General features: G+C 42.0%; 1 protein-coding gene across 4 annotated transcripts in view; it reads left to right on the top strand.

Moving 5' to 3' along the window:
• The window catches only part of FAM169B (family with sequence similarity 169 member B), a 55,258-nt gene extending 46,359 nt beyond the window's left edge, over positions 1–8,899 (top strand). For 2 of the 4 annotated variants that reach the window (XM_032233391.1, XM_032233388.1), the window contains 2 exons: positions 4,063–4,142; positions 8,476–8,899. In XM_032233391.1, the coding sequence (XP_032089282.1) occupies positions 4,063–4,142; positions 8,476–8,685 (290 nt within the window). In that variant the 3' untranslated portion in view covers positions 8,686–8,899. Of the gene's footprint in view, positions 1–1,118; positions 1,553–4,062; positions 4,143–8,475 lie in introns of those variants that run through there. The other 2 variants (XM_032233390.1, XM_032233392.1) reach the window with 2 other exon arrangements.
• The last annotated feature ends 3,674 nt before the right edge of the window (positions 8,900–12,573 follow it).

Raw genomic sequence — 12,573 nt, 5'->3', positions numbered from 1 at the left:
TAGCTGCGAGGTCTACTTGCCCTTGCAAACTTCACAGATGCTCTTTGTTCCTGGACGAAGGTATTGCCCGTTTTTAGAGTCAGTCTTGGCAAATGTAACTCCTGCTGTCAACCCTGAAGCTGGCTTGGCTGAAGCCATTTTGGAGCCTCAGTGCTGCCACTATGGAGCTGAGGGATTGGGAGGGGGGATTAGACATAGTTGGAGTTTTTGTAGCCAAAATAAAATACTTTCTGTTGAGAACCAAGGACGTTCTCTTGGGCGGAGGAAGGAGGAGTGATGTCACCACCATCAGACAGTGCCTTGATTGGACCATGTGACTGATTGTTTGGGGTTGAGGGAAAACGTTTACTTTTAATTAGGCGAAAACTGCGGAAACCTTCAGAGTCGTTTTTCACCAGATCTGTGCCAATATGATATATCCAATAAAGCTATTCTTTGAGGAATTCATCTACCTCGTTGTTTTGCTTGGTATGGTTTTATTGCTTGGAACACTGAGACCTGTTTTTAATCACTGTACCAAACTGGACCTCTCTGTTATTAATGTATTAAATCTATTAATTATAAATCAATTTATTAATTTATTAAATGTATTAATCACAGGTTGTCTTTTGAGTCTGATATCTTTCTGACATATTCAGATAATTCCGTTTTTAATCTGTTATAGAGTCAGTGGATTTCCCAGAGTGGATCTCCTGTGGGATTTCTTTAGATCAGAGGTGAGCAACTATGACACCTTGATGACCTCTGGATTTCAACTCCCAGAATTCTTAAACATGAGTCGCTCAGGAATTCTGGGAGTTGAAGTCCACAGGTTACAAAGGGGGCCATAGTGTCCCACCCCTGCCTTAGAATCTTCCCATTTTGGATTGCATTTATTTTATTTTAAATCTTTTACCATTTCCCTTTTTGCCTTCTGACAAAATCATTTGCTGTTGGATCAAGAAACCCATTAAAAAAAGCAACAGCAATAATACAAGGGAAGAGATTAAAAAGACACACACGCACACATAAAACCCATATCTTGCTGCTGGCCATGTCAATAGTTAGTTGATCTTGTTGGATACTTCCATGGAACTAGAAATCTGCTCTTGCTAACTCTTCTCTTTCTGCTTTTTTAGTATTTATCGTTTGCTGAAACTTCATAAAATTTCTCAAGAGAAACCAAAAAGAGAGCTGCTTTGCATCTCGGAGGAGATCAGAGCAACTACAACTCCATGCCCAAGCCGTTCTGATTGCATATTATGGGATGGAAACACTATTCTTTATGCTGTTTGAAAACCTTCCCCTTACCCCACACCCCTTAATGTAAATGCAGGATATTATCTTGCACCACTAGTGTCATCTAGTGGCAGATGTCTACAGCTGGCCAGGAGAAATGTCTGCAGCTTGCAATCGTAAACAGGGTGGATTTGATTTAAATCAAGTCGATTTAAATGATGATTTCAATCACTAGTGAAACAGGCTCGATTAGAAACAGAACCCCACGAATTGGATAAAATTATTCAAAGCTCAGATAGAAAGATGATAGGGAGAATATATAAATTCCTCCTGAAGTATAAAATGGAAGAGGAAATTGTGAAAGAACAAATGATAAAATGGGCACAGAACTTTGGCTATAATATTAAATTAGACAAATGGGAAAAATTGGGGGGAACAAACTTAAAAATGACACAGTTGCATACAAGGAAAACCAGTACAAAATGTTTTACAGATAGCACCTGGCACCAACAAGGCTAGCTAAAATCTTAACAAATACCTCCCCAAAATGTTGGAAATGCGAATCAATACACGGAACATATTACCATTTATGGCGGACCTGTGAGGAGGCTAAAATTCTTTGGAAAAAGATCAAAAATTGGCTGGAGGCAATAACCTGAAGTTTTTTTATTACGAATAATGTCAGCAAGATACAAAAAAGAAATCCAGTATTTAATTACAGCGACAAGGGTTGCCTTTGCCCAGAAATGGAAAAACAAATTAATTCCAAGCGAAGATGAAACAATAAGAAAGGTTATGGATTGCGCTGAAATGGACAAACTAACTAAAGAAATCCAAGGAAAAGAAGAATCAGAATTCTACCAGATATGGGATAAATGGTATAGGTGGATGGAGGAAAGAAACAAGAATCAATGAAGGAATATAACAAAACTCAAAAATAATAGTTATGAGTAAAATAAGAGGGTTAAGAATGGTGAAATCCAAATGAAATATAAAAGAAGGGGAAATAATATAAGGTGAGCAGTATCAATTGATAATTGCTATTAGAAAGAACAGGAAGCTCCTGTTCATATTGTATTGTGTAAATGTGGTGTACGTCTTAAGTTTTGTGTGTGCGTATTTTACATGTTTGCAAATAAAAATATTAGAAAAATAAATAAATCAACTCAATTTAAATCATAATTTTTAAAGAGCAACTGTCATCTCTGTCCTCCTCTGACCTGCTGAAATTTTTATTTTATTTCAATATAAACATTCCATCTTCCATTAAACAGTGTGTCATCTGGGAACAAATATTTTGTGTGATGTTTAATGTATTCCTAGCTTAGTACAGATACCTTAAATGCCTAATACTATAAAAATCCTCTTCTTGATTTATTTAAGTCTCCTAACTATGTTGACTCTATTAATACATTTTCTATATTTTACACAACTACTTTTACTTCTAATTCCTATATTTATTCTCTAACCATCGATAACATGATTCCCATGTAGTATGATGATTAGTTTGTTCTTTCTCTTTAATTGCCAGTATTAATCTGTCCATTTCTGCACATTCTAATATTCTTCTAATCACATTCTCCTCTGTAGGAATCTCTTCACCTTTTCCAGTTTTGTGCAAATATAATGCTAGCTGCTGTTATTACATGGGTAATCAGATATACATTTTCTTTACCATAGGTTTCTGGTAAAATCCCCAACAGGAATATTTCAGGTTTCAAGTCAATATATTGTTGTATCATCTTTTCCAAACACGTGTGTATTTTTGCCTAGTATACAGCCTCATGCTACATAATAAGCTCCATTTCATGCTGAATAAATGAAATTATTAATGTATCTTAAATAGAAAACTAACTTTAGATAGATTTTTACTCCCAAAGCATTTTAGTAAAAAAAATTGATTAAAAATCATTCAATTTTTTAAAAAATCCTTTTATTTATTTAAATAAAAAATCATTGATTTTTATCCACGCTGTGTAAGGTTTTCTAAAAATGCCCTAGTTGATTCATGAGTATCGAGTCAAGTTTCAATACAAAACTAGTCATTTATTAGGAGCATCATAGGCAAGATATTTTCGGAGTCAGCTCTACGCTTTGTTTGATTTATAGCTGATACCCCTGTTACTTTCCTCCCCTCAGTCTATGTCATAAATCACATTCCCCTATGAGTTGCACCCCTCCCAAGCCTGCTGCAGTAATCTGAGATCCGACTTCAGCTGACAGTATGCGAGAAATGCACTCCCTGCCCCCTTCTCTCACTATGACAATGCTGGGAGTTGACACCCTGATCCTAAATGACTTGATTTAGAATCTGGATTTCTTGTTGCAGTGAGTGTTGCAGTTTGGCCGAGATTGAAGCCTTAAGCAGGTAGGAGAACAGCAGTAATTCTGAACAGTTCTTAGCAACTGTTCAAAGTTACGAGGTACCTTCCCAGAGCTACTGACAAGGAATATCTGTCAGAGTATGAGAATTCATGACTTGGCAGAGACATGGCAACAAAGCCAGCCAATGAAAAGGCATAGCAACTGGGTCAGTTTGGAACAGAAACAGTATTTGCTATGTGAGCAACAAAGAGACAGCTAGGAGCCAGGGTGTAGCTTAGCTCTATAACTCTGAGTCTGTGCTGTACTCAAAACTAGTCTGCTGCTCTGAAGTGAAACTAAAACTGTTCTCTCCTCTGCCTGTGTTTGCTTGTACTCTCTACCACATTGGAAGAACCTGCCTTTGGTATTGTATATTTACTTCATGTGTTATATTATATATAAGGAGAAGTTAATGAATCCTGCTGAATCAGTTACCTGTGTGTGGTTTCTGGATGTGATTGCTGCAACAAACTCTGACAGTGTCTCTTCCAGATGCTGATCGAAGTTCTCCCATGCCAAAGGATCAAGACGATGAAGTCGAGGAAGGCCGGATAAATACAGTGAGTTGATAAAATTGGTATTTGTGTAATCTGTGTTTCAGACTATTGGACCAGAGTTGGAAGGATGATGAACAGATGCCTCCTGGGTGCTTAGATTAGTCAAGATTGGGTGAAAATATCTGTTGCAGTTAAAACTGCTCTTTTTATCAAGACCAAGGAACTATAGATGGATTTTAGGCATGGTTCTCTAAACACCACCCAATATTATGATATATATGTCAGGCCTGTAGTTATGTTCCTTTTAGGATCTTTGGCCTGCCACACTTTCTATTATTTCATTATGCTGTTTCATTAGTGTAGTAGTTGGGAGGGGGGAATAGAAAGGAGTAGAATTGTGGAATGTGTTGTCATTCTTTTCCAGAAGTCCAAGGTCATCTTTTGTCTCTGCACCTCTGCACCTGACCGGAAGCGTGGCCGAAGAAGATTGGACCATGTGATGGATTTATGGATGTGGGGATAAGATCATGAACTTTCAACTGGGTGGAATCCCAGGAAGTTTTCAGAATTGGGATTTCCACAGATGTGCTAAAGTGTCTGACTTATTAAATTGGAACTTTAAGGATCGTTTTGCCTTGGACTCTGATTTAATTCTGCATGATACTTGGAACACTGACAATATGTTTGCTTTCTGCTTTTCACTAAATGCTAGACTTGGTCAGTTGCAAAACATCTTTGGTGTCACTTTCATGGCAGATTTTCTTATGCTATTTCTATTTCTTAGCCTTGGCTTTTTTCTAGTTCCAAATGGTTTTTTTAAAATTTAAAATTATTATTATTGGAATTTATTAATTTTTTTAGCTTTGCTGTATGCCACTCAGAGTCACTTGTTTACTGAGATGAGTAGGTGTATACATTTGATATATCAATAAATAAAAAAAATGAGTGGTGCTGTGGAGCTCTCGCCTCACAGTCAGGGGACTGTGAGTTCAATCCTAGGTAGAGGCAGCTATTTCTCTCTCTGGGCACAATGAGAACATATCTGCTGAATATAACTCCGTACTGGTGACAGAAAGGACATCCGGTCAGTAAGCACTCAGCTTCATTCAGTTGCCCAGGCTTCACCCCACAAGGGATTATAGGGTCATTAAAAGAAGAATATATCAATAAGTAAAATAAAAATATTTCCATGAACTCCATGCAAGCGTAAAATGTCTGCCCAGGTAGGATAGGATCTATCTCTGTTTCCATTCAGACATACACAAACTTTGGCAAAGAAATGTATTTGGTGTCAGGGTTCCAAAGACCATCCAAAAGTAAATCAGAATCCAAGGCAAAGTGTTGCTCAAAGTTCCAATTATTATTATGTTGGCACATCTGGGAAAACCCGAATCTGAAAGCTTCCCGGTTTTCCTCAGTTCAAGATCTTGCCCCCACACCCACTAGTTCATCACATGGTCCAACCTCCCACTGCCATGCTGGCAGTTCCACCCATCCAATTCCGGTCAGATGCAGAGGTGCAGAGACAAAGGATGACCTTGGCTTTCTAGAAAGAATTTTGTTATGGCTACATAGCATCTAACTCTGTACAATCCCCCCTCCCGTTTTCCCACAATAGAAAATGTATAGCAGAATAATAGAAAGTGTGGCAGGCCTGAGGTCCAAAAGAAAAGATGGATGCAGGCCTGACAGATAGATTTATAACTTGGAGCTTCCTGTTCCTGTGTAAGAAATGTATTCTGATTGGTTGTCAGACTCCCATGAGGCCAGGTTGAATCTTGCTGAGGCTTTGGGCAATTCAGGTGCAGAGACAAAGGATGATCTTGTCTTTCTAGAAAGAATTTTGCTATGACTACATATCATCTAACTCCGTACAGTCCCCCCTCCCCCCTTCCCACAATAGAAAATGCATAGCAGAATAATAGAAAGTCTGGCAGGCCAAAGACCCAAAAGAAAAGATGGCTGCAGGCCTGACAGCTGGATCTGTAGAGTTGCTCAGTCATCCAGGTCATGGTTGTCCCAAAGGTGCTCTCAATCAGCAAAAGGGCTGAGGAAGCTTCTTGGATGAGAAGCAAAACTTCTTCAGAAGAAAAAACAAAGTCCAGTTGCCGCCTGAAAAAGCACCTTTGGACCAGGTATTTGGGTATTTTACTGAGGTGAGGCCTGCCTATGAAGCACTGTCCTATGCTGAAGTTGGGAATAGAACGGAAAAATCCTTTAGAGATGCCTCTCCTCAAACTGGTATACAGAATATAGAATAACAGAGTTGGAAGGGACCTTAGAGGTCTTCTAGTCCAACCCTCTGGTCAAGCAAGGGGTGATATTCACTTACCTTCCCTACTGGTTTGCAAATGTGAGTTCATCCACGTCCGTGCATGCACTCAGCCTTCCGTGGATGCACTTTGGCTAAAAAAGGGGGCCTGAATAGGATGCCATAGATCCGGGGCGGGTGGGTGGGGCCACCCACGATTTCCGCTACCGGTTGGGGCGAACCGCTCCGAACCGACAGAATACCACCTCTGGCTCAGTCAGGAGACCTTATACCAGTGATGGTTAAACTTTTCATCACTGAGTGCCAAAACTGGAGCACACGCACACTGGGAGTGCCAGAACCTGGAAGAGAGCAGCTGTCCGATACGCATGCGCGCGATGGAATCTGGAAGCGCAACTGGTGATGTCGCATGTGCCCACAGAGTGGGCTCTGTGTGCCACCTGTGCCAAGCGTGCTATAGGTTCGCTCTCATGGCCTTATACCACTCTGGACAAATGGCTGTCCAATCTTTCCTTGCAAAAACCTCCAGAGATAGAGGGCCCACAACTTCTAGAGGCAAGTTGTTCCACTGGTTGATTGTTCTAATGGTTAGGAAGTTTTTCCTTAGTTCTAGGTTGGTTCTCTCTTTCATATTCTTTCACCTGTTACTTCTTGTCCTGCTCTCGGGTGCTTTGGAGAATAGGTTGACCCCATCTTCTACGTGATGGCCCCTCAAGTATCATGTAAAAATAGCTATTATTTATTTATTTATTTATTTATTAGACTTATATACCACTTCATAGGGCTTTCAGCCCTCTCTAAGTGGTTTACAGATTTTTAGCAAATTGCGTCAGCAGATTGCCCCCACAGTCTGGGTCCTCATTTCACCCACCTCGGAAGGATGGAAGGCTGAGTCAACCTTGAGCCGGTGAGATTTGAACCGCCGAACTGCAGATAACAGTCAGCTGAAGTGGCCTGCAGTACTGCACCCTAACCACTCCGCCACCTCGGCTCCTATTATGTCACCCCTGTGCCTTCTCTTTGTTAGACTGGCATGCCTAGTCCCTTTAACCGATGCTCGGTTAGCTTCCCACTTCTCTTGCCTTCTGGTGTTTTGGAGAATAAGTTGATTCCTTGTCTGTGACAGCCTCACAAGTCCTGGAAGGACACGTCCTTGCTAATCCTTCTCTTCCGTAGGCTGGGCATATCTATTCCCCTCAATTGTTCATCACGCACTTGAGCCTCTCCAGGCCACTAATCAACTTTGTTGCTCTTCTCTGCACTCTTTCCAGAGTCTCAACATCTTTTTTTTTGTATTGCAGTGACCAGAATTTGCCATAATATTCCAAATATGATCTTACCAAAACCTTATAAAGTGGTGCTAATAAATACTTCACGTGATTTTCAAACTATCCCTCCATTGATACAGCCTAGGATTGCATTGGATTTTTTTTTGATAACTTCATGAAGACCACTATCTCTTGTGCCCCGCCCCATCCAGACCATGCGCTGCATGGATTAAAATAATCATCAGTTGGACTTTTTCCTATTATTTGTGTCCATGACTTCTAATGTACAGATCTCCTGCTTGAGCGGGGAGTTGGGGTGTTAGGACAGAGGTGTCATACTCGATTTCATTGAGGGCTGCATCAGGGTTGTGTTTAACATCAGGGTGGGGGAGGGAGAGAGGGGCACGGCCAGCTTGACGTCACACATGACGGGGGCACCTGTGATGGCTCTGCCAGTGAAAACGGGCTCCTGAGCTCTGTTTTAGGCTGCGGCAGCCTCTTGCAACCCTCTGACAGCGAAAATGGAGCTTGGGAGGGTTGCACACGGCCCTTGTGAGTTCCGTTTTGGGCTGCAATGGCCTCCTGTAACTCTGCCAGCGAAAATGGAGCTCCTTCCTGAGCTCCGTTTTTAGTCCCAGAAGCTATGCAGGCCAGTCCTTTGCTGTTTCCAGGGTGGCCCCATGGGCCAGATCTAAGCACCCTGTGCACCGCATCCGGCCCTCGGACCTTGAGTTTGACACCCCTGGATTAGAAGATCTCCAAGGTCACTTCCAACTATGTTATTTTGTCGGTTATTTGGTTAGCTGTTCTGTAAGTTATTCTGATAGTTCTCCTGTTATTCTGCTTCTGTTTTAAGAGTCTTGGCTGTATCCCACATCTTGGAGCACTGCCAGACAAACCCATGGCACATCTTGGTGACCGTAGAGGGGCCCCAGACCTTCCTTCTCAGAGCAATGAACTTCAAGTTGAGTTGAAAGCTGAAGAACCAAAAAAATTGAAGAAGAGAACGAGCAGAGAAGAACCAGCTGGAGAGGGTGTTGCGAAGCACTTGAGGACAACGTCCTAATTTTTGTAAACAGCAGAAGGAAGAGAAAACACACAAAATCTGAGGATCGGGTAGCAAGTTAGGAAATCTCCAGTGAATATTTCTTCATCGATTGGCATATTTAGAGGACTCTGCCCACTGTTTCTCCTCCATGGCAATTTGAAGAGATGTGGACTTCAACTCCCAGAATTCCCCAGTGATTGACTGTCAGAACAGCAAGGCGAAGGAAAATGTAGAGCAGTGATTCTCAAGAATCACTCAAGATATGTGGACTTCAACTCCCAGAATTCCCCAGCCAATCTAAGTGAGGAATTCTGGGAGTCAAAGTCCATATATCTTGAGTGATTCTTGAGAATCAATGCTCTACATTTTTCTACGCCTTGCTGTTCTGACACAGGTTCCATTGAAATGACCTGTTTAACAGAGCCATTATAAAGTGTGAATGAGACAATGTTGTACACGCATTGCATTTTTCTTAGGATGACCATAAGATCATTTATGTCCTAGTCAACTCCCGTCTTGACCATTGCAACACGCTCAACACGCAGCTGGTCTTGAAAAGCATCCAGAATAGGGGTGAAATTCAGCAGGTCCTGGCAGGTTCTGGAGAACTGGTAGTGGAAATTTTGAGTAGTTTGGAGAACTGGCAAATACCACCTTTGGCTGGAGAGATTAGTAATAGCATTAGCCATAGCATTTAAACATATACTGCTTCATAGTGCTTTTACAGCCCTCTCTAAGTGGTCTACAGAGTCAGCCTATTGCCCCCAAACAATCTGGGTCCTCATTTTACCCACCTTGGAAGGATGGAAGGCTGAGTCAACCTTGAGCCTGGTGATATTCGAACTGCCAAATTTCAGGCAGCCGGCAGGCAGCAGAAGTAGCCTGCAGTACTGCACTCTAACCACTGCACCATCGCGGCTCATAGAGTGTTGGTACTTAGAGTTGAATCCAGTGTGTCAAATCAATTTTCTCTCTTAATCTCCCACCCTGTCCTTTTCTCCCCCATTAAGGAAGATAATTTAGGATCATTGGGTGGGTAATTTGTTCTGGGAAGAATTAGATAACCGTTGACAGAAGTGAGTCTAGGGCTCGATTAGTCTTCTAAGACCTATCCTGATTGTTTAGCAAAAATCAGCCAACCCATTAAGTACTGTTGGAAGAAATATCCATCTGGTTCAGTTCCAAGCAGGGAGATAAACACTGGAAATATGGAGGCTGATTGAAAAGATGTTTTAATGGAGAAGAACTATCAATCACATGGTCCTGGTCAGGAGTGGTATTCACTTACCTTCTCTACTGGTTCGCAAATGTGAGTGTGCATGCATTCATCCGTGCATGCACTTTGGCTTGAAAACGTGCCTAATGGGAGGGCATAGAACCAAGGTAGGTGGGTGGGCCCACTGGCGATTTCCACTACCAGTTCAGGCAAACTGGTCCGAACTGTCAGAATACCACCTCTGGTCCTGGTGCAGCTGACCACATGGCAGAGAGAGAGGGAGGGAGGGAGAGAGAGAGAGGGAGAGAGGGGGGGGTATTTATACCTTCTCTTGGGACTTGCCCTTGAGCTTCCTGTTCCTGTGCAAGAACATATGTTCTATTGACTGTAGTCAGACATTCCCTACTAGGAGTTTGTCTGATATAGGTTTGGTTGAAGCCTGGAGGATGATGCATTGTCCCCAGGTGATTTTGCAATGTGGTAGACAGGCTGCCCCAGTCCTCTTCAATGGGCACAAAAGATCTAGTGGGGACAGGGAGCTGCAGCTCTGAGTTTCTGTCTCCCTTAAGATTTCTCTTTTTTAGCAGAAATGCAATATTCTGCCTTTTAAATATTTCCTAAAACGTTTCATTCTTCTAGAAAGAGGAGTGGGTACTAACTTTCTACAGTAATTTGTAGGAAGAATTAACATTTCTGATCTGGGGGGCAGAGGACAGTGGATTAGTAAGCTTTTGTGAATCTCCAAAAAGGGGGGGAAAAGAATGCAAATGTATCTGGAATTCAACGTAATGAAACCTTTGTAATTCATGCTCTTTTAAACTGAGCTCACAGGGCTTTTGCAAGTTCACCAAGTCTGCTAATCAGCCAAACGGCATGAGTGCAAACCTTGCCAGTGCCATGTAGTTTAAGTAATTTAAAGTAAAATAAGCCACTAGTTGGGTAATTAACCTAAAACGTATTAGGATGGAACTACAGTTCAGTGGCTAAGATGCTGAGCTTGTCGATCAGAAGGTTGGCAGTTCAGCAGTTCGAATCCCTAGCGCTGCGTAATGGAGTGAGCTCCCGTTACTTGTCCCAACTTCTGCCAACCTAGTAGTTCGAAAGCACGTAAGAAATACAAGTAGAAAAATAGGGACCACCTTTGGTAGGAAGGGAACAGCGTTTTGTGCGCCTTCGGCATTTAGTCATGCTGGCCACATGACCACAGAGACGTCTTCGGACAGCGCTGGCTCTTCGGCTTTGAAACGGAGATGAGCACCTAGAGTAGGGAATGACTATGTGCGAGGGGAACCTTTATCTATTAAAAATGCCAGGGCTGGCTCAGCATAGATTAGGAGGAGAATCACCTTGCTCTGAAGTTATTTTGCAAATCAAAACTAAAAGATTTTGGGAACCTCAATCCTTGGCACGATACAGTGGCAAATCATTAATTGCATTATGAGGAAAAGCTTTGGAGATGGTATTAATTTCAGGTGGTCTTAGATCAGGCAAAACTCACTCCATTCATTAGCTTGAAAATATTCCTTATTCTGAAAACGTGTGTGTAGGAAAAGGATGAAGTTTTTAATCTTGGCCACAAGGTGGTGCTATTGCACTTTATTTGAATTTTATTTCCTCCCAGCCCACCCACCCCCAAATCTAGGCGGTGAACTTTTTCCCTCTTTGCTCTGAAGTATGTGTTTTCTTTTTTGATCCTCACGAAGTATATTAAACATGTCTTAAATATATTAAATAAAACAACATTTGCTGGTCTTGCACTATCTTTATTTTTGTAGCTTTTGCGTAGCACCTGGTGATCAGAGCTACAGGTGGCACCAAGTATGGCATACAGTCATTAAATTCAAGGTGTGGAAGATACTTGTGGTTTGTCTTGAATAAGGGAGTTTATTGCAGCTAGATATCGAACTTAACTTGGCTAATCTCAGAAAACGAAGCAATTTGGAGTTAGTAGAAACATAGAATAATAGTATTGAAAGGGACCTTGGTGGTCTTCTAGTCCAACCTCAGCTCCAGCAAGAGATCCTATACCATTCTGGAAAAATAAAAGTAAAGGTTCCCCTTGCTAGTCGTTCCTGACTCTAGGGGGCGGTGCTCATCTCTGTTTCAAAGCCGAAGAGCCAGCGCTGTCCAAAGAGATCTCCGTGGTCATGTGGCCGGCATGACTAAACGCCGAAGGCGCATGGGACGCTGTTACCTTCCCCCCAAAGGTTGTTCCTATTTTTCTACTTGCATTTTTTACTGCTAGGTTGGCAGAAGCTGGGACAAGTAACGGGAGCTCACTCCGTTACGCAGCGCTAGGGATTCGAACTGCTGAACTGCCAACCTTTCTGATCAACAAGCTCAGCGTCTTAGCCACTGAGCCACTGCGTCCAGAAAAATAGCTGAGGCTAAAACATATGAAGACTGGTTGCAGAAACTGGGTTTGTCTAGTTTAATGAAAAGAAGGACTGGGGGTGAAATGATAGCAGTCTTCCAATATCTGAGGGGCTGCCCCAAAGAAGAGGGAGTCAAGCTCTTCTCCACAGCACCAGAAGGAAGAACCAATCTAGAAATAAAGAGAAATTTTCTGACAGTGATAACAATCAGTGGAACTTTTTGCCTCCAGAAGTTGTGGGTGCTCCATCAGTGGACGTTTTTAAGAAGAGATTGGACAGTCATTTGAAATGGAATAGGGTTTCCTGTTTGAGCAG

Source organism: Thamnophis elegans, chromosome 16 (assembly GCF_009769535.1).
Source record: "Thamnophis elegans isolate rThaEle1 chromosome 16, rThaEle1.pri, whole genome shotgun sequence".
NCBI lineage: Eukaryota > Metazoa > Chordata > Lepidosauria > Squamata > Colubridae > Thamnophis > Thamnophis elegans.
Note: the sequence above shows the minus strand (reverse complement) of the source record. Positions and strands in the feature narration are given on the sequence as shown.